Source organism: Corvus cornix, chromosome 14 (genome assembly GCF_000738735.6).
Source record: "Corvus cornix cornix isolate S_Up_H32 chromosome 14, ASM73873v5, whole genome shotgun sequence".
Taxonomy (NCBI): domain Eukaryota; kingdom Metazoa; phylum Chordata; class Aves; order Passeriformes; family Corvidae; genus Corvus; species Corvus cornix.
In genome coordinates, this window is record NC_046344.1 from 14,641,722 (window position 1) to 14,663,955 (window position 22,234).

General features: G+C 63.9%; 1 protein-coding gene across 2 annotated transcripts; it reads right to left on the bottom strand.

Annotated features, from left to right (window-relative positions):
* Window positions 1-400: 400 nt before the first annotated feature.
* SBK1 (SH3 domain binding kinase 1) lies at window positions 401-11,083 on the bottom strand. 2 transcript variants are annotated; one of them, XM_039560408.1, is made up of 4 exons: window positions 11,049-11,083; window positions 3,903-4,105; window positions 3,616-3,818; window positions 401-3,047 (listed from the first exon to the last, which is right to left on the bottom strand). In XM_039560408.1, exons 2-4 carry the CDS (start codon window positions 4,096-4,098, stop codon window positions 2,265-2,267), a joined length of 1,182 nt encoding a protein of 393 aa, XP_039416342.1. In that variant the 5' UTR covers window positions 4,099-4,105; window positions 11,049-11,083; the 3' UTR covers window positions 401-2,264. The 2 variants fall into 2 exon arrangements, with proteins under 2 accessions (XP_039416342.1, XP_039416341.1); XM_039560407.1 differs by lacking the exon at window positions 11,049-11,083 and adding an exon at window positions 8,993-9,081.
* Window positions 11,084-22,234: the final 11,151 nt, after the last annotated feature.

Below are 22,234 nucleotides of genomic sequence, written 5' to 3' on the forward strand. Positions count from 1 at the left end.
CTCCTCCTCGCTCTCCCCCACCCTGTTCTCATTTCCCCAAGAAGACTTTAATGAAATCTGCCCTTAATTAAATCCACATTCATTTGCATAATTACCAGGAAATTGAAATTAGCCTGCGGACGTGGCTGGAATACATTTGGCATCAGGCAGCCCTGGCTCTTCGGAGGGGGCTGCACCGAGGGCCGCTGGGTGCCCCCACCCATGGGTGCTGCCAACCTGACCCACGTGCTGTTCCCCACATCCTTTCCCTGCCTTCCCGGCGTGGCCATGGTGACAGGGTGGAAGTGGAGGGACAGCCACTCCTGAGCCACGGCAGGGCAGAGGCCATGCCCTCCACCCCCGCACAAGCAGCATCATGTTTCCTTCATTTAATAAAAAAAAAAGTCTTCACCGCCATTGAGAAATTTTTTGTTGCTTTTATAACTATGTATTTTGTCATTTTTTATGGTTTCAGTTGTGGTTTTTTTTAATCCTTTTCAACAGTGACAAACTGAGGTAACGTCTGTGACACTACAGCCTCTCCTACGGGAAGAAGGTCCGAAACCCGACAGATGAGGGAACTGGAAATAAAAACCTGACAACCTACGGACACAGCGACCTCGACGGGGACAGAAATCACACCGGGCACCCCCTGGGACACACCCCGGGCGGTGCCACCAAGCCCTCCCAGAGAGGTGCCACCGAGCCCTCCCGGGGCGGCCGGGATCCCTTATCTACATTATTGCACGAAAGATCGAGGACATCGAGGGACCTAAGGCAAAAAGGAGTAAAACCGGTGCCTAGCTCTCTACGTGGGGCAATGCTACGTCTAACGCCGGGCCCGGGGGGTGCCAGGGACGGGGGCACGGCGGGGGCGGGGGCGGCCCCTGCTCTGTAAACTGCTGCTGCTGCTGCTGCTGGAAAGCGTTATAGCCCTTTGTGGGGAATTGGGGCACCGGGGCGGCCCCGCGGCACCCACCTCATGGGAGGGAAGCCCGAACCACAGCAGGGTGCTCCTGCCTTGGGGTGCCCCCACAGCCTCCCCGCCGCGGCGGCGGGGTGAGCTCCCCGCTCTGCTGGGTGCCCAAATCCAGGAGGGAAGGTGTGACCTCCGCGCACACCCCAGGACCTTGTCGGTAAGGGGCCACCAGCGGCTCCTGCCACCACGCCCTGCCTCGCTGCAGCCAGCCCCGGCAGGGTCTGTCCCGCTGCCTCTTCCCCGCCAGCCCCAGGGGAGGGTGACAGGTCTGGGGAAGGGGTGACAGCAAGGAGGGGTGATGGGGACAGCACGGGGAAGCAGGCGGGCCCACGGGAGGCCACTCGGGGCCCCCTCCCCTGCTCCCGGGGTGTGCAGGCCAGCCTGGGGTGCACCGCCGCCACCTCCTCCAGTCCCTGGGTACAAAGAGTCTGCAGAGGGGACACGGGGACGCCAGCAGGGCAGAGCCAGCCCGGCCTGAGCATCCAACCTGCTGGATGGCCGGCACCGCGCCCACTGACCGCAGCCCGGAGCGCAGCTCTGGCCAGAGGGCACCCATCCCTCCGGCAGGGCCTGAGCCGTGTGGGGCAGGGCAGGGGACAGGGGCTGCCAGTGGCAGTGGCTGGGACACACAATGACACACAGACAGGGACACTTGCTACATCAATGGCTGCCAGCACCTCCCACGACAGGGAGGCAGCCGGGGCTGCCGGGGGTCCGGGAGGCTGCCGGCTCCCTGTCACCAGCCCGGCGCCCGCCTCCCCATCCCTTCCCAGTCCCCAGCAGTGCGGCAGGGACCAGCGGAAGAGGGCAAATCACCACCCACCCAAACCTCCCCAAAGGCCTCCTCCACGGTGCAGGGTCATCGGCCTTCCTGCTCCCCGGACAGGGGTCGAGCACGGGGTGGAGGCAGAGCCAGTGGGCCACCCACTACCCACTGTCCCTGCCTCTTCCTCCCCGTGCTGGGACACCCCTGCCCGTGCCACCCTGGGGGGAGCCTTGGAGGGGGCAGCACAGCCGTGGCAGGGCTGTGGGTGCCCCCAGCCTCCCCAGCAGCGAGCGGTGCCCTCGCCTGGGCTCCGGCCACTGGCCTTGCCCAGGCGGCACGGGGGGATCGGCATCCTCAGCGCTACAGAGCGCAAACAGTTCTGTCCTTTTCCTCTTCCATTGTGTTTCTTTTCCTTTTTTTTTTTCCTTTGGGAGACCCAGAGCCCGGTCCCGGCTCGTACCACCACCACGATGTGCTCCCCCCATCCCTGTCCCCAGGGCGGGGGGACGGGGCGGGTCGTGCAGATGCCACACGCCGCCGTCACACGCAGATCTCTATTGCTGTGGCCAGGACCATCTGCCCCTTGCCCTTGTCCTGCCGTCCATCTGTCCTGCTCGCCGTGCCCGGGGCGGCTGCGCCGGGCTCGGGGCCGCGCGCTCCGCTCCCCTCGGTCAGGACGGTCCTCTTGAGCGGGGCGGGGGTGCAGGAGCCGGTGGCCTCGTGGCAGTGGGAGCCGGCCGGGAGCTTGTCCCTGGCGTGCTTGCGGGAGCGGTAGGAGGGCCGGCACCGCACCTCAGCCATGAGGTCGCACTTGATGAAGTAGAAAACCTCCTTGACAGGGCAGCGCTTCTCAGGGTCGAGGGCCAGCAGGCGCTGGAACATGCGCAGGGCGCTGTCCGTGAAGCGCCGCCACTGCGAGGGCAGCCCCGCCAGCCGCCCCTTCTGCCACCGCACGAACTCCTCGAAGAAGGCGTCGGACGCCACCGCCGCCTCCCAGGGGAAGTTCCCGGTGAGGACGCAGAAGATGAGCACCCCGAAAGCCCAGACGTCGATGCTGGTGTCCACGGCGAAGCCCTCGGCCCGGCCGGCCTGGCACACCTCGGGCGCCGTGTAGGGGATGGTGCCGCTGATGCGCTTGACCCGGCAGCCCACCTTGCGGGTCATGCCGAAGTCGGCCAGTTTGACGCGGCGGCAGTCGCGGTCGAAGAGCAGCACGTTCTCCGGCTTGATGTCCCGGTGCACCAGGCTCTTGCTGTGCATGTAGTCGAGGGCCAGGCCCAGCTGCTGCACGCAGCGCTTCACCAGCTCCTCGGGGAGCCCCACCTGCGGGGGGGACACGGCGTCAGCCACCCGCTACCGAGCCCAGTGGGGTCCCACCCGGCCCGGGCACCCACGTTTCTGTGGCCCCATGGTCATGGGTGCTTTTATCTGGGTGCCCTGAGGCAGGGGATGGTGGTGGGTCCTGGGCCACCCAAGGGATGGGGGGTGGGTCTCAGGCTCCCCATAGGCTGGTTTGGGTTGGAAGGGACCTTAAGGATCATCCAGTTCCACCCCCTGCCGTGGGCAGGGACACCTTCCACTGTCCCAGGTTCTCCAAGCCCTGTCCAACCTAGCCCTGGACACTGCCAGGGATGGGGCAGCCACAGCTTCCCCAGGAGAAGGGTGATGGGTCTCAGGCCATCCTAGGGATAGGTTCTGGATCTTAGGCCACCCAGGGGATGGGTGCTGGGTCCCACACTTGTTTGTAGGTGCTTGTGGTCAAGCCTAGCCCAGATAGAGGTGCCCAGTCCCCACACCTGCCCCCCCTCCCCCCCACAGGGGCAGCTTTGCCCAGCACCCCCTGAGCCCCACACCCCACAAAGGCTCCTACGGGAGGTGCCAGGGGTCCCACCTGAGGCGGGATGATGTCAAAGAGGTCCCCGCCGGGGGCGTACTCCTGAGCGAAGACGTAGCAGTCCTCGGTCTCGAAGACCACGTCAAAGACCTTGATGATGAAGGGGCTGGAGGAGAGCGTGTTGGTGATGCTGAATTCCCGCAGGAAGTTCTTCAGCTTCGTTTTGCTCTTGTTGACGAACTTCAGGGCCATCTTGGTGCCTGCAGATGGCAGGGGACAGGAGTGAGCCCTCAGCTGGGACACACCGGGCACTCTGCTCCCGGCACACGCCCCATTCCCCTCACCTGTGCTTTTGTGGGACACCAGGTCCACCTTGCCGTAGGTGCCCTTGCCGAGCTCGCGGATGAGGTCATAGTGCTTGGTGATGTCGGTGCCCGAGAGGGTGCGGATGGCCAGGGACTGCATGTCCTCGGTGATGAGGGGCACCCCACAGCAGCCCAGCTTGCGCGAGGGCTCCTGCTCAATCGAGCCCGCGCTCATGGTTGCGCTGCAAGGCAGAGTTGCACTGCTTCCGTGGGGGCTGCAGAAACATTGTGTCCCATCCCGTCCCATCCCGTCCCATCCCGTCCCTTCCCATCCCATCCCATCCCATCCCATCCCATCCCATCCCATCCCATCCTGTCCCTTCCCCAGGGCTGCGGCCACGGCTCCTTGCAAAGGGGGATTGGTGCTGAGCAGGCACCAGGCTGGTGCTGAGCAGCTCCCACTGGGTGCCACCCCTCTGTCCCCAGGGACCACCAGCCCAGTGGCTCTGGAGGGGATGCTCCAGCCTCCGCGGGGGCTGCAGCTGTGTGGGTGTTCGGGGGCAAAGGGAGGGCTCTGGACATGGCAGAGACAGGGACAGGAAGATGGGACATGGACACACACAAGGACACACATGGATACAGCCAGGGACACACACATGGACACATTTTCTTGGGCCTGGTGTGTTCACAGCCACCGTGCAGGACAAGAGCTAAAGCCCTTTGGGGCTCCCCTCTGCTGCTGTGGTCCCCACTGGAGACCCCAAGGGCCAGCCCTGTCTGCTCCAATACCGAGCCCCTCCGGAGCTGAGCCTCACCCCAGCCAGTGGCGCTCCAGAGCAGAGCCAGGGCCATGCCACGGGCACCAAGGAGGACACAATGTCTGCAGCAAATCCCTCCTCGTACCTCTCCAACCATCCACCAGCACCAGCTCCCAGCCTTCCCCAGCCAGGGTGCCAGACACTCTGCTGTGGAGAATCCCAGACTGCTTTGGGGTTGGAGGGAACCTTAAAGCCAATTTTGTTCCATGGGCAGGGACACCTCCCACTAGCCCAGGCTGCTCCAAGCCCCAATGTCCAACCTGGCCTTGGACACTGCCAGGGATCCAGGGGCAGCCACAGCTGCTCTGGGCACCCTGTGCCAGGGCCTGCCCACCCTCCCAGGGAACAATTCCTTCCCAATATCCCATCCATCCCTGCCTCTGGCAGTGGGAAGCCATTCCCCCTTGTCCTCTGGCAGTGGGAAGCTATTCCAGACCCTTGTCCAAAGTCCCTCTCCAGCTCTCCTGAAGCCCCTTGAGGCACTGGAAGAGCCCTGAGGTCTTCCCGGAGTCTTCTCTTTTCCAAGCTGAACAATCCAAATTCTCTCAGCTTTTCCTCATAGCAGAGGTGTTCCATCCCAATAATCATCATTGTGGCCTCCTCTGGACTTGCTCCAACATATCCATGTCTTTCCTGTGCTGGGGACCAACAGCTGGATGCAGTATTCCAGGTGTGATCTCACCAAAGCGGAGCAGAGGCCAGCCCAGCCAGCAGCACATGGACAACACCACCAACATTCCTCACTCCTGACAAACCAGGGATGGTTTTCTCCTCACTCTGACCATTCCCACAAGAAGATCCAAGCTCGGAGTCACCCACCACACCACCACAGCAGTGGAACCGCCCCAGCATCTCCTCTGATGTCTTCAGGGCACTGCCTCACCCTCCATCACCCCGCAAGCACAAACCCTGGGCGGCCAGGGTCGTGGGGAGGGCACTGGGTGGCTGCAGGTGCATGAGGATGGACAGAGAGAGCCCAGGTGGTGCCCATGGGCTGAGCCCCATTCAGGGGCTGCGACAGCCACCCCAAATGGTGCCAGACACCCCACACAGCGCCTGCAGCACCCCACAGCCAGGATCACACACAAGGATCCTCCCAGCTCCTTCTCAACAAACTGAGTTGGATCTCCAACTTTCCCTCCTTCCTTCCTTCCCCCCACCAAGCCGCCTGTCATCCCAAACCAAAGCTCAGCTTCTTCACTTATTATAGTTATATTTTTTCCCTGGGAAGTTGGGGAAAAAATAGAAAAGGAACTTCAACATCATGATGTTCCAAAAATGTAACAGTTTGACTCATAAGATCTCCGAAGCAGCTCATCTCCATAGTGTTTCATTGGCCCCCTGGCAGAGGAGCACCATCTCAGCGTCTGGGTGCTGGAGGTGGAGGTGGATCAGCAGCAGCTCGCTGGAGGCAGGGCTGAGAACAACCCCCAGCATCCTGCACGAAGAATTCCGGCTACGCTTGGATTTACAATTGCGCTCATCAATGTCCCTTAATTAACCGGCATTGAAATGCAATTATTCAAGTCGGGAAGGTTGGGTTTGAGGAAAAACCCTGCTGGTTGGATGGGAGAGAGGAGAGGGAGGACTGGCGGCTTGTGGAAGGGCTCTCCAAGTCAAGGGCTGTTTGCTTTTCCCCTTGGCTCAGCCTGTTGGGGTTTCCAGGTGTCTCCTTCCCAACCAGCAACCGAGGAACATCCATGGGAAGCAGGGATCCCGCCAAGTCCGGTCCCGTGCTGCGGCGTGGGCTGGCACAGCTGGCACCGGGATGTGCTGCCAGGGATTGGGATGTGCCGGGATCCTGCCGCAGTGCCGCCGGCATGGCCAGCTCCGAACAACACCCCCCACCTCGTCAGGGCCGACAGGAACACGGAGCCATCGCCGATCCCAGGAGAAGCCGAACAGCGGCGGCGACCAAAATACCGACGCGCCGAGGCCAAGGAAAGCGTAAACGCAGAAGTTTTCATTAAAAATTGAAAGGCTCTTAAAAACATGTTGGGTTTGATGTGAGCAGCGAAGCGGGGCAGCAGCGGGAGGCGGCGAGAGCGCGGTTCCAGCTCTGTGCACTCCCAGGGACAGCAGGGATGCGGGAATAGCGGACACGGAGGGACAGCAGTGCCAGTGTGGCAGGAGATGCCACCAGCTTGGCCTGGCCAGGGTTGAGGTCCCACATCCTTCTGCAGCCAGGCCAGTCACAGCAAGGACCACCTGTGTGGCCACGCGCCAGATCGGGTCAGTCCAGAGCCAAAACGGGGCCTTTTCCCGGCACCCCAGCTCCTCTCCCGCCCCAAATCCCTGGAAGAGAGGAGTCAGCACCGTGCCCGGAGGAAGCCAAACCCACCCTCTCCAGCTCAGGTGTTTCAGGTGTTCCTGAAGGAGCTTTCCCAAGCAGGGAGGAAGGATGCGCATCCCGCCTGAGTCCTGGCAAAGCCCCCCGCGGCTCAAGATGCCGGGAATGACAAAGAGGCAGTGAAGCTGCTGCCACGTGGCCCCGGGACCTGCCGCTCACCACAGGCGGTTCCTGCCGTCATCTCCGCATCCTGAGCCATTTCTCCTACTATTCAGACTAAAATTGTTCTGTGTTTAAGCTTCAGAACCGTTTATCTCATTGAGTGAGGAGGATAATCCACCCACCTCTTCCTTGCTCCCTGGCAGGTATTTATAGGCAGCCACTCGTCTCCGTCGGCAGCTGCCGCTCCTCTTCCCAAACCTCCCGGCTCCATCCCCAGCACGGTGCAGCAGATCCCGGAAGGACATTATCCCGTACCCAGAGCCCAGCATCCTGCCAGGAGCTGAGGCTGGCACCTCCAGTCCTGCCCCAGCGCTGTTCCCTGCCGGAGGATGCTTTGCCCTGCTCTGTATCCCGCTCCACATCCCGCTCCGCTCCGCCGCACGCCCAGCCCTGGGCACATCGGCTCTGCCGATAACTAATTGCAAACTCATTAAGAGCTCATTGAGAGGAGCAGAGGCCGCCCGGGAGAGTTGCCCCAGGCTCCCGCAGCAGAGGCTGCTGGAGCAGCGGCTGCTTGGAAATTAAGAGGGAAAGGGGGAAAAAATCCCTCTGGCCACATCAGAGACTGACAGAAAAACAACCCGGTTATTGAGGGAGGTTACAGGAAAAGGGTTTGGGCTGAGCCTGGTGCAGGGTTGAGCGGCAGGGTCTGGGACTCGTACTATGGGCTGCTCTGGGACAAGGAATTGGGAAGATGAAGGGAAAATCTATGCAAGGCAGGGGCTCTGCAAGACCCAGATTCCTCTTTAAAGAGAGGAGAAATGTGAAATGCAGCAGTGGGATGGGCACAGGCCCACACTGCTCTGTCCCTGCACTTGGCAGAGCTTGGATTTCCCTTTTTGCCATCCCCAAACCCTCAGCTAAGAGCAGGTAACACCGACTCCCACCCAAGCCCAGCAGGCTGGAGGCCAGGGCACCCATAAGGAGGGAGCTCCCTCCCTCCACACCCCAACCAGCTTCCAAACCTGCCCTGTTTCCCCTAAACCACGCACTGAGCCAGCAAAGTCACACCCCGGGCCCTGCCGGAGCCATCCCCTCTCCCAGTTCTCCCACCAGCACCACCCTGGTGTCACTGGGACGAGGGGCCAGTGGTGCTTTGGCCGTGCCCCACGTTGAGCTGCTGCCTCCCAGCGCCCCACTCCATTTCCAGCCCCTGCCACCTCCATTCCTGCCTGACCCCGTTCCAGGGACATCCTCTCCTCTCTTCCATGCCGCTGGGATCCGCACACCAGATATGAGCTGTGCTTCCCGGGGGCTGTGGCACGCTGGAGCCCAGGGAGGGCTTGCAAAGGCACCTTGGCCTAACGAGGACAACGTGGCTGTGGTGGGCAGGACGGGAATCTCGCTGCGGCTTGGAGCCACCAGTGCCCACCACGGGCAGCAGCCTCCAGCCAGGCTGGCCACCACCTCCCGCTTCACCCAAAGCACCAAGACAGGCATAGGGAAAGGTTCCTGCACCCCCGTGCCAGCCCAGGGCCATCCAAAGCCACTCAGGACAAGCCAAGTGTGTCCGGGAGGTGGCTGGTCACGCACGGCACAGGGACATTGGCTGCTGGCAGTGGTCTGGGGACAGCCCAGGAGGAGCAGCCACCCCAAAGAGGCTGTGGATGGGGCACGTCTCCATGTCCAGCTGGCCCCACAGCAGCGGGACAGCACCAGGAAACGCTGGAGCACCGCTGACACCACCGGAACCAGCACCAAACCTCCACTGAAGCACCCGCAGCAGCTGGGACTCCCCAGTGCCCCCAGTTTAGGACTGAATTGGCACCAAATTCCAAGTTATCCAGCAATTCTCATACCAGCTCCTTGCTTAGACCAGAGCAGCCTGCTCAGCAGCAGGATTGTCTTCGGCAAAGCCAATGAACGCCCTGCCAGGTGCGGGCTCCCAGTCGGCAGGAGCTGCTCTCCCCTCGGTGCAGATGTTCCAGCTGCAGGGCAGGGTCAGGCCCTGTCACACCCATCCATAGTGTCCCCCGCTGCAGGAACCATCTCCCATCCTGGCCATCAGCCTGTGACAAGCTTCCTCAGCCTTTGGTTCCAGGATTCAGGTTTCACAGACAAATTTGGGAAGAGCAAACAAAGCAGTGCCAGGACTCTCTCCTCTGGCAGCTCCCGGGGAGCCACCACTCCTCCTTCCTGCCACGGTTCCCTGTGCCCTCTGCACTGCTCTCCCAGAGCTGCCAGCAGGATTTTCCCTCATCCACGCTGGGCTGTCTCCGTCCATCGGCCCCGATGACAGGACCTTGGCTGCCTTTCAGTGCTTCGGCCTCCCGGGCTTTTTGCTGCCGAGCAGGATGGCTTTGTTAGGACCTCAGCTCCTCCAGCCTGCAGCTCCTCCCGCCTTTGCCGCCAGCACCGGGGATTTATGATTACTTCATTGTTTGATTGGTTTCATCAGCCTGTCATCATCTCCCTCCCAAAACTCTTCCGCCAGCGCCGGCAGCACCGCACGGGTGGGATCTGCAAAGACAAACGCCCCGAGCGGCACCTGCCCGACCCCACGGCAGGGCCAGCCGGCCCTCGGCCCCGCTCGCTCCTGGAGACAACAGGGACACGTCCCTCTGCCACAAAACCCAGCCCTGACTCCACTCCCGGGGGCTCTGTGTGCCCTGTGCAGCCCGGGCATCGCCCCCTCCTCAGCCTCCCGCCGACCGGGATGCTCCCATGAAGGAGGATGCTCCCACCACTGCCGTGGTCTCCTCCCGCAGCACCCCGGGCAGGGCACGGTGACACCGGGCGGGTCGGGGGCTCGGCACGCGGACACCCAGCTCCGACCTTTTCCTCCCCGTGGGCAGCACCCCGATGCCGGGACAGAGGGTGCTGGGGCCGGGCCACCCTGCCCCAAGTCCCCGAGCTGTGCTGGGGCTCCCGGCTGGCGTCGCCCGCCCGCGGCCACGGCGGCAGCGAGGCCGGACCTGGAGGAAAGTGGGTCACGCTCCCCCTTCCCCGCTGCGGCCGGGGAGACGCCGGTGTGGGATGGAGGCCGGCCCTGCGGCCAGGGGACAGCAGGGGAGGTGAAAGGGGAGATGGGGGAGGTGATGAGGGGACACAAGGAGACAGGAGGGGATGTGATGAAGGGACGCGAGGGGAGACAAGGAGAGATGACGAGAGGAGATGACACGGGGAGATGATGAGGGGACAAGAGAGGACACGATGAGGAGAGACAATGAGGGGAAACGAGGGGAGTTGATGGACGGGGCATGAGGGGAGATGACAGGAGGACATGAGGGGACATGAGGGGAGGTAATAGGGAGGACAGGAAGCTGGTGAGGGAAGACAAGGGGAGGTGAGGGAACATGAGGGGAAACAAGGGGAGATGAGATGGGGAGGTGATGAGGAGACACAAGGGGACACAATGAGGGGACACGAGGGGACACGGCCTGAGCTGCCCCCGAGGCCGCCTCTCCCTGCTCTCCCCTTCCCCTGTTCCCAGCTGCCTTCCAGCTCAGCGCACCCTTCCAGACCCCGGAAACCCGCCGGGAGCCCCCGGGGAGCAGCCCCGCGGCCCCAGCTCCTCTCAGTGTCACTCACGCCCCTCCGTCCCCGTCCCTCCCCCTCGCCCCCCCGCCGTACCGGGGCCGCCCGGGGCGCAGGTGCCACCGGCCGCAGAAGGGACCCGGGGCGGGGGGGCGACCGATCCCGGGGCAGCGCCCGCACCGCGCGGTGCCCACCCCGCTCCATTCAGCCCGGAGCGCCGGTTGTACCGGGATGGGGGGTTTGTCCCCTCCCCGCGCCGTGCGGGCAAACAAAGGGCGGCCTCGGTACCGGGCGGGCAGCGCCCCCCGCACCCCCGTGCCCGCACCCCCATCCCCGTATCCTCATCCCCGCACCCCCGTGCCCGCACCGCCACCTTACCGGAGGGGCGAGCCGCCGCCGCGCCCCGTCCCCGCCGGGAGAGGAGCCGCCGCCGCCGCCGCGCTCCGCCCGCCCCGCCGGGCTCCTCATGCCGCGGCCCCGCCGCCGCCGGAGGAGCGGAGCGGAGGGAGCGGAGCGGAGGGAGCGGAGGGAGCGGAGGGAGCGGAGGGAGCGGAGCGCGGCGCCCCCCGCAGCCCCCGGCAGCGCCCGCCCCGCGCCGCGCTCCGCCCGCACCGGCACCGGCGCCGCCCCGGGGAGGGAGCGCGGAGCGGGAGGAGCGGGAGGCGCGGGGGGGCTCCGCCGCCGGCCCCGCGGGGATGGGGGGATGCGGAATGAGCGATGCGGGATGCGGAGCGCTGCTTGTCCCCGCCCCCCCGATGTAGCGGGGGGAGTCGGTGCGGGAGCAGCCCAGGAAAGGGGGGTCGGGGCTGAGCCGCCCCCTCCCCGCCGGTTGCGGAGCTCCGCTCCCGCGGGTTCGGCTCGGAGCAGCCCACGGCGCTGGGGACAATGGGGATGGGAGCCGTGCTCCGCAGCGGGCGGCTTCACACCCTACCCCACCCGAGCACCCCGACAGTTCCAGCTTGGAGCATCTGGGGGTCACCCGCGCTGTGCAGTCGGAATGCCCAAGCACAGGACCCTGTCCTGCTGCCCGCTGCTTCCCTGGGCCCCGCTGCCCTTGAGCTCCTCCGAGACTCTGTTCCCTCTCCTTTGGCACGGGTGATGCCCCCCCCCCCCCCCCCGGTGTGGGTGATGCCCACCCTGGGTCAGGGGAATGGTTTGGGTTAGAAGGGACCTTCAGGATCATCTTGTTCCAACCCTTGCCATGGGACACCTTCCACTAGCCCAGGTTGCTCTAAGCCCCGATGTCCAGCCTGGCCTTGGACACTTCCAGAGATCCAGGGGCAGTCACAGCTTCTCTGGGCACCCTGTGCCACCATGGCACAAGTGATGTCCACCATGGCACAGACGGCCCCCCAAAATGCTGCTCCTCAATGTGTGCAGGACACGTGGCTTCCCCCGTGGCTCATGGATGGTGGGAACATTCAAGCCAAGCCAGGGAATGCCAGATGAGGCAGAGACATCCCGGGGGCTTCCCTTCAGGTGCCTTAAATTTGGCAACACTTTCGGCAAATGATGCCAGAGCTGGGCACCAGGAGCTCCCAGGCACCTCCAGCCTGGGGAACAGTGACAGCTCTCCCGGAGGAAGGCGAGGCGTTCGCATTGTGCTCCCCCTTGGAGCATCCCTGGACACACCTCGTCTTCCCGGATTTGCTTCTGTGCCCACCAAGGCTAAGCAGGGATGTTTAACACAGGCCAGGATTTGCTTTGGGGCTTCCTGGTCCCTCAGCTGGGTGCCAGGTCCCTTTGCTCCCGCGATGCCACGTTAAAGGGACCCACAGTCGTGGGGCTGCCCCACCCTCCGAGGGTGACAACGGACTGTTCCCACACACCAGCTGTGCCCTCTCCGCTGAGACCGGGGCCGTCCCACTGCCCCCTGAGGCCCCACAAACCGGGGAGGGCCGGGGAGCCATCGGCACTGACTCACGGATGGCTCTGCTCCGCTCGCGCTGAGGATGCAGAGCAATTAAGTCTTTTCATGAATGACTTTAAGGCAAGAGGCTGAATCACACTCCGACGCTCCGCTTTCATTTGTGCCGGCATCGGCTGTGCCACTGTCACCCTCTGCCCGCCCGGCAGCCGCTCACGGGGCACTGCCAGCCCCGCTCAGGGCCGCGGGAGGGGCGGCTGCGGCTCCCGGGGCCGGTCCCCTCCATCCCCCTCCGCTCCTCGGTTCCTGCCACAGCTCCCGGCTCCTGCGGCTGGGATGCTCCAAGTGTGGATGATTCCCACCGGGCTGGAGGCATGGGAATGGCGCTGGGAGGAGAAATGCTGGAGCGCAGTGACCCAGCCAGCCGGGCTGGGCTGGGTGGGAGCTGGCGGTGCCCGGAGCGGCTGCCGTGGGGCTGGGACGGGCTGGCACAGGGCAGGAAAGCATCTGAGGAGTGAAGGTGTGGGAAAGAGGAAAACTGTGGGAGATGGGCAGAGCTGAGGTGCTCCCTGTGTCCCCGCAGCAGCAGCCACAGGCCAGGGAAAGCCACGGCCGCCTTCCTTTCATGCCCCGCTCCATGGGCCACCAGGGATGGGGTGGGTCCAGCCTCGCCCCTTCCCACGGCCCCTCTCTCCGCCCCGTGTCCCCTGCCTGTCCTTGCCAGGCCATCCTGGCTCCCGCAGCCTCCCGCTCGCGGCGTTCTGAGCGGCTCCTCTGAGCTCTCTGTCAACTCTCTCCCTATTTATAGCTCGGGGCTGTTTCTAGGTCAGGCGGGAGGTGCCGGTGCCCGGGGAGCCAGCCCAGGACCGTGGGGGGGCTGCAGGGACAGTGTCACACGGCCCACACGTGGGTCAGATCCCGGTGTCACCACCCTGGTGCTTGAGGACAGGGCTGTGCTGTGCCCGGGGCACACAGGGGCTGAGCTGGTGCTGGGACCAGCTGGGCCTGGCAGGGCTTTGTGGGATTCTGTGGGACTCCGTGGGGCTTGGCAGGACTTTGTGGGGCTCTGTGGGGCTCCATGGGGCTCTGTGGGACTCATCAGGGCTCCATGGGGCTCCATGGGGATCAGCAGGTCGTCATGGGACTTTGTAGGGCTCAGCAGGGCTCTTTGGGACTCCTTGGGGCTCTGTGGAACTCAGTAGGGCTCCGTGGGGCTCTGTGGGCTCCACGGGGCTCAGCGGGGCTGTGTGGGGCTCCGTGGGGCTCAACAGGGCTCCTTGAGCTTCTGTGGGAGTCCACGTGGCTCTGTGGGGATCTGTGGGGCTCTATAAGGACCTGTGGGGCTCCACGGGGCTCCTCAGAGCTCGCCAGGCCTCCGTGGGGCTCAGCAGGGCTCCATGTGACTCCGGGGGGTTCCATGGGGCTCCGTGGGGCTCCTCAGGTCCCTCTGGGGCATCTGTGCCCCGTGGCAGCACGTGGGTCACACATACGCCGAGCCATAGTAACACCAGTCGTACCAGGGAGCGCCGGCACCGAGCTCGTGGTCTTCAAAGCGCTCCCAGAATATTAATAACTAATTAAGATTAACGAGATGAAAGGAGCCAGATCAAACATGTTTATCACCTCGTGCAATCCCAAACCGTGCGAAGAGCCTCCGCCTCCCCGAGGGACCACGAGTGCCCCTGGGATTTGTGCTCGGAAAGGGAATATCCGGCTCGTGCCACGGGATGTGCTCGGACAGGGTGGGCAGCGAGAAATGGCCCGGAAAGCCCAAAATATTCGCAGCGAGCCAAATCCCCTCGGAACTCAGCGAGAAGGTCGCTGGTCCCTTCGGCATCGCTCGGTCAGAGCGGGAGGCGAGGGGCTGAGCCCCGCACGGCCGCGGGCCGGGCTCCCAGGGCCACCCGCCGCCTGTCACAGGAGCCAAACCTGCCGGGGCTGCTGCGGGGATGCTGGGAAGGAGCAGTGGAGGGAAGGAGGGAGGGAAGGAGCAGCAGAGGGAAGGAGGGAGGGAAGGAGCGAGCGGAGCACGCCGGGAGCCGCAGCACGGGCGGAGGGGACCCGCTCATCCCGCGGGGCTCCGGCGTGTCCCGCCTGCGGGGCCAGCACCCCCCGCCCCAGCCCGGGGGGCACCGCCCGTGTCGGGGGCGCCGGGTGTCCCCTCGGTCCCTGGGGACAGCGCCCATCCACGGGGATTCCCAGGGGGAAGGGGGTGGTGGGAGCTGCTTCTCGGAGCGCGGGGCGAGGGGCTCAGAGCCCCCAGCTCGGTGTCCCCCCGCGGGCGTGCTGCCATCCCATGCGGTGACAGCCGGGAGGAGATTCCCGGGGCTGCTCGCAAGGTCAGGGAGGGGACGCAGCCCGGGAGCCGTGGGATAGCCCCGCTGGTGGTGGCACACGCCAAGCCCCTGTCAGCGACCCTCGGGCTGCTGCCCCCGGCCCAGAGCCCGTCCAGTGCTCCCGGGCGCTGGGATGGACCGAGCAGGGCGGGGGCACAGCGCCCTAAGGATGGATCCCCCGGCCCGGGCTGGGGCAGGACCGGCCCGCATTTGGGATCTTGGGAACGGTGTTGACCCGGAGCACAATGACGGCTGTTGAGCAGCTGCTGGGATGGAAGGGGACGGGAGGGGGCTTTTTGGGACGGGCTGCTTGGGAAAAGAAGCAGAACGCGTTTCTTCGAGGGGAAGGAGGGACTGAACTGGGGGCACGGGGGGAGCCACGGAGCCCGCCCTGGCACCCCTGTACCCCGGTACCCCAAACCGCGCGGCACCGCCCGCCCGCCGCCTCCGCTCGCTGCCCGTTCTCCTGGCACCATCTAGAGGCTGCGGGGACGGGCACGGGGGGACAGACACGCGGGGACCGGAACGGGGACAGACACAGGGAGACGGACACGGCGGGGGAGACACGGGGGACTGACACAGGGGAAAAGACGTGGGGACAGACACGGGCGGACAGGCGGAGGGGAGAGACACAGGGAGGAGACGTGGGGACAGACACGGGGGACAGACATGAAGGGACAAACACGTGGGGACAGACATGGGGGACAGACACGCTGCCACAGCAGCCACGCGTGGGGCCCACGCACTGCCCCTGGACCAGGGGGCAGGACCAGGGGGCAGGACCAGGGCCGGGCGACAGCACCTCCTGTCACCCCGGGGGAGCCCACCCCGGTGGGGCTGTGCTGGAGGTGGCAGGCAATGGCAGCTGTGTCCCCACGGGATGGGAACAGGCTCAGGGACAAGCTGGTGACAACCAATGGGGTGTTCAGGGACCGGGACACACACCCACACCCCAGTGCAGCCCACCTTGAAGCAGGGCAGCACAGGGAGAAGCCTCTGGGCACAAGCCATGGGTGTCCATCCCTCGCTGCCCCCCCGAGCAGGGAGGGGTGGTCCCTGCAGCCACCACGCAGGACCCTGGGCCGCCACACTGCCACCCCAGGTGCTCCCTCCCTGGCTGAGAATGCCAAACTCATGGCACCTGTGGCCTGACACAGGCTGGATGCCACTGGTCAGCTCTGACCCTGGGTTGGGCCATGGGACAGGAGTCCTGGGAGTTCTGTGCACCCCTCCAGACAGCAGCACCCACACCCAGGCCTGGTACCCCTGCTTCGATTCCTGGTACCCCTGTTCCCCCCACCTGGGCAGTGACTCACGGGAACTGAGCTCCAAAACCTCATGATTTACACCAAAACAAATCCTACAGCTTCCAGCGCCCCGGGAGGAAGGACAGACTGCCTGGATGGATCCAGCTGACAGCCCTGAGACCCCCAGACCTCCAGCGCCTGGAGGGCTCCTGGCTGGAGCAGGGCAGGGGCTCTGGTTCGGGCTGGCAGCGTGGGACAGGAGCCGGCAGTGGCTCAGTGCACGAGAGCAGTTGGGCACAACATGTGCCAGCATTCACACCCGCATCCCTGCCGGCTGCCCGGCTAATTCCGGCACCAGCACATTCTCTTTGGCTGCCGCTCAGCAGCGCCGGATGGGAGAGGAGATCTCGGGGAAGGGGGAGGCGAGCGCCGGTGCTGCTGCGGAGAGGGACAGGCCTCGGGGAGCCTCGTGGCTCTCCTTGTGCAGCCCCCAAGTGCACCGGGCCCCCGGCCCCCGCCGGGCAGGGAGGAGCAGAGACTGCCGAGGGACCCTGCTCAGGTGAGCGGGGCTGGGCGGGATGGCTCCAGGATGGATCTGGGATGGTTCTGGGATTGCTCCGGGAGGCCGTGGGTGCACAAAGCGGCACTGCTCTCATGGGCACAGCAGCACGCTGAGCTGGCACGGCACGGCACGGCACGGCACGGCACGGCACGCACGGCACGGCCGGCACGGCACGGCACGGGATGCCCGCTGCGCTCCCTGGTGAGCTGCTGCCAGGGAAGCCCATCCCGGACGGACACACGTGCTCTGCGCGCAGCCTCCCCCGGCACAGCATCCGGCTCCGGACTCTCTGCCAGGAGAGGCTGCGACTGCTCCAGAGGAAACTTTGGCCCATGCCCGCGCCAGGCCTGTCCCAGCCCGGCTCGGTGCCCTGTTCCCGTGCCATCCTACCTGTGGGTCCCCAGCAGCGCTGTGTCCCCCCCGGGGCTGTCCCGGGGTGGCGGGCACTGACCCTGTGCAGGTTGCAGGGGCTGCAGCTTCCTCTTTCTGGAAGCAGACGAAGCAGAAGGAATCCATCGCTCAGCGGCCGGTGGCCACCGCGCCCGGGCGAGGGGAACCGCAGGGCAGGCAGTGACCGGAGGGGTGTTGTGCATCTTCCTCGCCGGTGCGGCGGTGGCCGGAGGCTCCACGCTGGGCCCTCGTGGGGACCAATGGTAGTACGGGGAGCCCGTCCCACGGCCCGGGCCTGGAGCGCCGGGAGCGGCCGCTCCCGGGCACGGAGGCAGCTCCGGGCTGTGCCACGTCCCGCGTCGCCCTCGCTCCGGGGCCAGCGATGCCCAGTGCCACACCGGCACCCATCGCGCTGCCCGGCCGGCGGCACTGCCAGTCCTCAGGGGGTGCGAACAGGGACCTGGGATGGCATCACGGGCACCGGGGCTCCGGCAGGGTGGGCCGAGGCACCGGGCAAGCCCTGCGGTGCTTCAGCGGCCGTGGGAAGCGGCTGCCCGTGGCACCGGACGGTGTCCGTGTGGCGGCGGGGAAGTGTCCCCTGGAGCGGGTGGGGTCCGGCAGGGTCTGACAGGATCCAGCGCGGTCTGGAAGGGCCTGGAAGGGTCCGGCAGGGTCCGGAAGCCCAGCACACCGACGGAGGGGGAAAGTTGTGCCGTCGTGGAGCGGCGGCCCCGCGGGGCTCGTCTCACCGGCAGAGCAGCCGCTCGCTCTGACAGCTAAAGCAGCGTGCGAGTATTAATAGCTCCCGACTCCCGCGGCGAGGCTGCAAGTTAACTCCTCGAATGCCGCCTGCCCGGGGCTCAGCCGCCCTCTCCCGGTGTCGGCTCCGTCTCCGGGCTCGCCAGCACGGGCTGAGACCGGGCAAAACTCAGCCCCGCCCGCCCGGGACACCGCGAGTCACCGAGGAGCCCTGCTCTGCCTCCCCGTGGCTCTGTCCGACACCCCCAGGCTCTGGCCAGCCCTTGCACAGGGGACATGGCACAATCGGGGGGAAATTCTCTTGGCCTGGGTGGCTCGTGGGTGCCCCCGTGGCTGCTGATGGTGGGGAAGGAGGCGTGGGAGCCCATCCCGGCGGCTGGCTGCCCACGGGCCGGGGGAGACAGGGGCACCAGGGTGGACTTGTAGGGGTGTCCCTGCCCCACAACAGCGTCCCTGCCCCAGAAATGGCACCTTTTCCCCACGGTGAGTGTCCCTGCCCCCAGAGGGACCATTGCTGCAGGCAGTGTCCAGCTGCTCCAGGGAGATACATCAGGCCACGCTGCGCCAGGAGCCGCCAAACCTGACACATCACTGCTCCCCATCCCCTGGGACTGGCTCAGGGACCAACACACGTCCCCCAGGTCCTTGAGACCGAATCCTGGTCCCTCGCCCCAGCCCACACCCAGTGTCCTGGGACAGGAGCAAAAGCCACGTCCTTGGGAAGCTGGAGCAGGAGAACATGGAGAGGCGTCCCCAGCCTGGCCTTGGGCTTCGTCATCTCTCGCCCTGAATTATTCAGTGAGTGGCTCTGCCTGTGGCGTCTGCTCCGGCCACACCCCCGCTAATGGCAAAAATCGATGGCTTTTTAATTCCTGGTGGCCACAAAGCTCCTGGCTGTGCTGCTCTGGGTCCTGTCCCCCCAGGAGAGCCTTATGATCCCAATTTTATCTCATGGAATCTTGGAGTCCCAGAGTGGTTTGGGTTGGAAGAAACCTTCAAAACCATCTTGTTCCATCCCCTGCCATGGGCAGGGATACCTTCCACCAGCCCAGGCTGCTCCAAGCCCCATCCAGCCTGACCTTGGACACTGCCAGGGATCCAGGGGCAGCCACAGCTGCTCTGGGCACCCTGTGCCAGGGCCTGCCCACCCTCCCAGGGAACAATTCCTTCCCAATATCCCATCCAGCCCTGCCCTCTGGCACTGGGAAGCCATTCCCTGTGTCCTGTCCCTCCATGCCTTGTCCCCAGTCCCTCTCCAGCTCTCCTGGAGCCTCTTTAGACTCTGCAAGGAGCTCTGAGGTGTCCCTGAAGCCTTCCATTCTCCAGGTGAGCACCCCCAGATCTCCCAGCCTGGCTTCACTGGGGCTGTGCAGGGTGTTTGCAGTGATCCTCTTCCCATACTGGTCCTTGGGTGCTGGGAGAAGCATCAGCATCCCACAGGCATTGCACTGAGGGAGTCCATGGGATCAGGGGGGTCCCCCCACCACAGCCAGACCCCAGGCCCCCTGGTCCCCTGGCGTCAGGGCCCTGGCACCCAGCCAGGCACCCACTCACCAGGAACACGCTGCAGGAGCAACAAAAAATGTTAAAATTTAATGCCTTGGCTAATGGGCTGAGCAGAGTGGAGCAGGAACCTGGAGACAAAGGGAAGAGGATGAGTGTGCCCAGGCCTGGGGAGCCCCTAATGGCTTCTGGATTTGCATCCCACTGCACCCTGTGCTTCCTGGAAGAAGAGGACACCGTGCTTGGCTCACAGGACCCTCCTGCCTCACTAAATAAAATCCCACCACAATGTTGGACCAAGGGGCCAGTCACGAATCCATGTGGCTCCTGATGGATCCCCACAGGAGCTCCTGGTGAGGGACAGACCCCTCAGGAAGAGACCTTGCCCATGGGAACTCAGGCTCCATCATCCTCCTCCACCACCACCTGCACTTCTGCTGGTGTCCCACAAAATTGTGGGATGCTGAGAGCAGGGAGAGGCACAGAGGGGCAGGTCAGGACATCCTGCTGTGTTGTCTGCATGGATTGGAGGTCTGGGAAGAAGGTTGGGACACACTGAACTTAGTGTAGGTTCAAAAGAAGCCACAGCCTAAACGAGTCCTTTCTCCCTGCCTGTAAGGGAGGGGAGGGAGAGAGCTGCTGTGGCTCCCACTGCTCCTGTGGCTCTGGAACTGTTGGAAGGGGTGGTTGGGACACTGGGATGAATTTCCAGGGCTCCTTTCAAGTACTCTTGACCCACAAAGCCTGTCTGAAGCTTAGTCTTGCTGTGCTCCCCATCCCTGTGTCCTTCGGGGATCTGCTCGGCGCGCTGTCCCCAGGGCCTTGCTCAGTCCCGGGCTGGGAGCAGCCACCCTTCAAAGGGAATCGGGAAGCCATTCCCAGGGATACAGTCAGTGCCAAAACCCCGGCATAGTCCCAGATGGATCCCAGCAGGGTGTGCAGCAGAGCAGGAGTGGAGGCAGGAAGACCTGGCCAGGACCGGTGGTGGCCACAAAGCCACAAACTCCCTCAGCCACCACGGCCACCCTGGGTGGCCCTGAGCAGTGTGCCCAGCACAGGGGTGTGGGATGGGGTGGGATGGCAGCCCCAGCTGAGCACCCTCCATCCCCGGCACAGCAGGCTGGGGGTGCCTGTGTCCCACCCCACGCCGAGGCAGGCGGAGGAGGACACAGACCCATCCCGGGAAGAGCTCCCTGTCCCCGGGCTCTGCGGGGTTTATCTAATTAATTATCCCCACTTGTACTTTCCACAGGAATTTGTGCTCAGGAATTTTTACCTGCTGGGTTTTTACAGCTTGCTAAATAAGCAAATTCCTCGCCAAGGAACTTGGGAGACGTGGGGGCTTTGTGGACAAAACTTTTTATTTGGCTTCTAAAACACAGTTTAACCCTTTTCATCACACTGCTTTGCATGAGGTGGCAGGGCAGTAAAATGCTCGTTTCTCCGTGGCATTCCCAATGAGTTACAGCTCGGTTTGTGGCAGGAGCAATAAAGAAGATGGGAACAGAGGGAAGGGATGTGAGGGGAAGCACAGCCAGCTGCTGGGTTGGCGTGAGGCTCAGACTCACCCTGAGGGCAAAACCCAAACGCTGCAAAACGGGAATGAAGCAATTAAATGTGATGAATATTTGAATGTGGGATTGAAGGGGCTGGAGCAGTGCAGGAGGCTTGGAGAACAGGCATTTCAGTGCCTGCTTGTAATAAAAATTGAGAGATAAACCGTGTGGTAACAAATTATTTTCAAAAATCCTGTTCCCTTCATCTCCCCAAACTGCTGTTCAGCTCCATGCCTTTTCCACTCCTTCTGTGTTTTTAAAACATAAAGTAACCAAATAAATTTTAAAAAGAGCTGGATGGCTTCTCCTGCCTCGGGGCTGGTCCAGGCACAGTCCAAGCAGTGCTGCTCTCTCTTTAGGGATGGAGGAGCCCCAAATTGAAACGGGGGCTGCCACAGTCACTGGTTTGGGGACTGGTGATTTTGTTTAAGACATGGCACTTCCAACAATGGGACAAAGCAGGCCCAGGCTCTGGCATGGCCACATTCCCAGGACAGGTTCCTCCTCACGCTCCAGTGATGCTGGAGGCAGATATAGAATTCCCACCTTGTTTTTTCATGGATCAATAGCAACAGGAGGTCCCTGATGGGGCTGTGTGAGACCTGGTGTTTCCTGTGCGAGGCACAAGGACACTGGGGACACCTGGATGTGTCTGTAAGGTCTAAAAGGGGCCTGGAAGGAAAATGGGGACAGACCTTTAATAAGGGCCTGGAGTTCCAGGGCAAGGGGGAATGGCTTCCCAGTGCCAGAGGGCAGGGCTGGATGGGATATTGGGAAGGAATTGTTCCCTGGGAGGGTGGGCAGGCCCTGGCACAGGGTGCCCAGAGCAGCTGTGGCTGCCCCTGGATCCCTGGCAGTGTCCAAGGCCAGGTTGGACATTGGGGCTTGGAGCAGCCTGGGCTAGTGGAAGGTGTCCCTGCCCATGGCAGGGGTGGAATGGGATGGGCTTTAAGGTTTCTTCACACCATTCCATGCTTTGTGATGCCTTTACCTTGGGGCAGCTGTTTCTAAAGCAAAGGCTTGCAAAACTCAGCCTCACATCCCTGAAGGCTGTTCCACATCCTTGGCCTTTGCAGGGATAACTGGAATAGAGCAGAAGTCTCCCTGGAGGGACCCAGCAGTTTGGCAGAAGGTTCCTTCTTTAGGTTCCCATCAGCTGCTCCGTGCCTGTGGATCCCTCCCTCCTCATCCCAGGGAGCTGGAGCCGCTGCTCTTTCGAAGACCCCAAAAAAACCCCATCCCCAAACCCCCCCAGCGGTGGAAGCAGCAGGGCCCCTGCCTGGGGAGGCTCAGGAGATCCCTGTCCCCACTGTCCCCAGCTCCTCGGAGCACGTGGCCGCACAC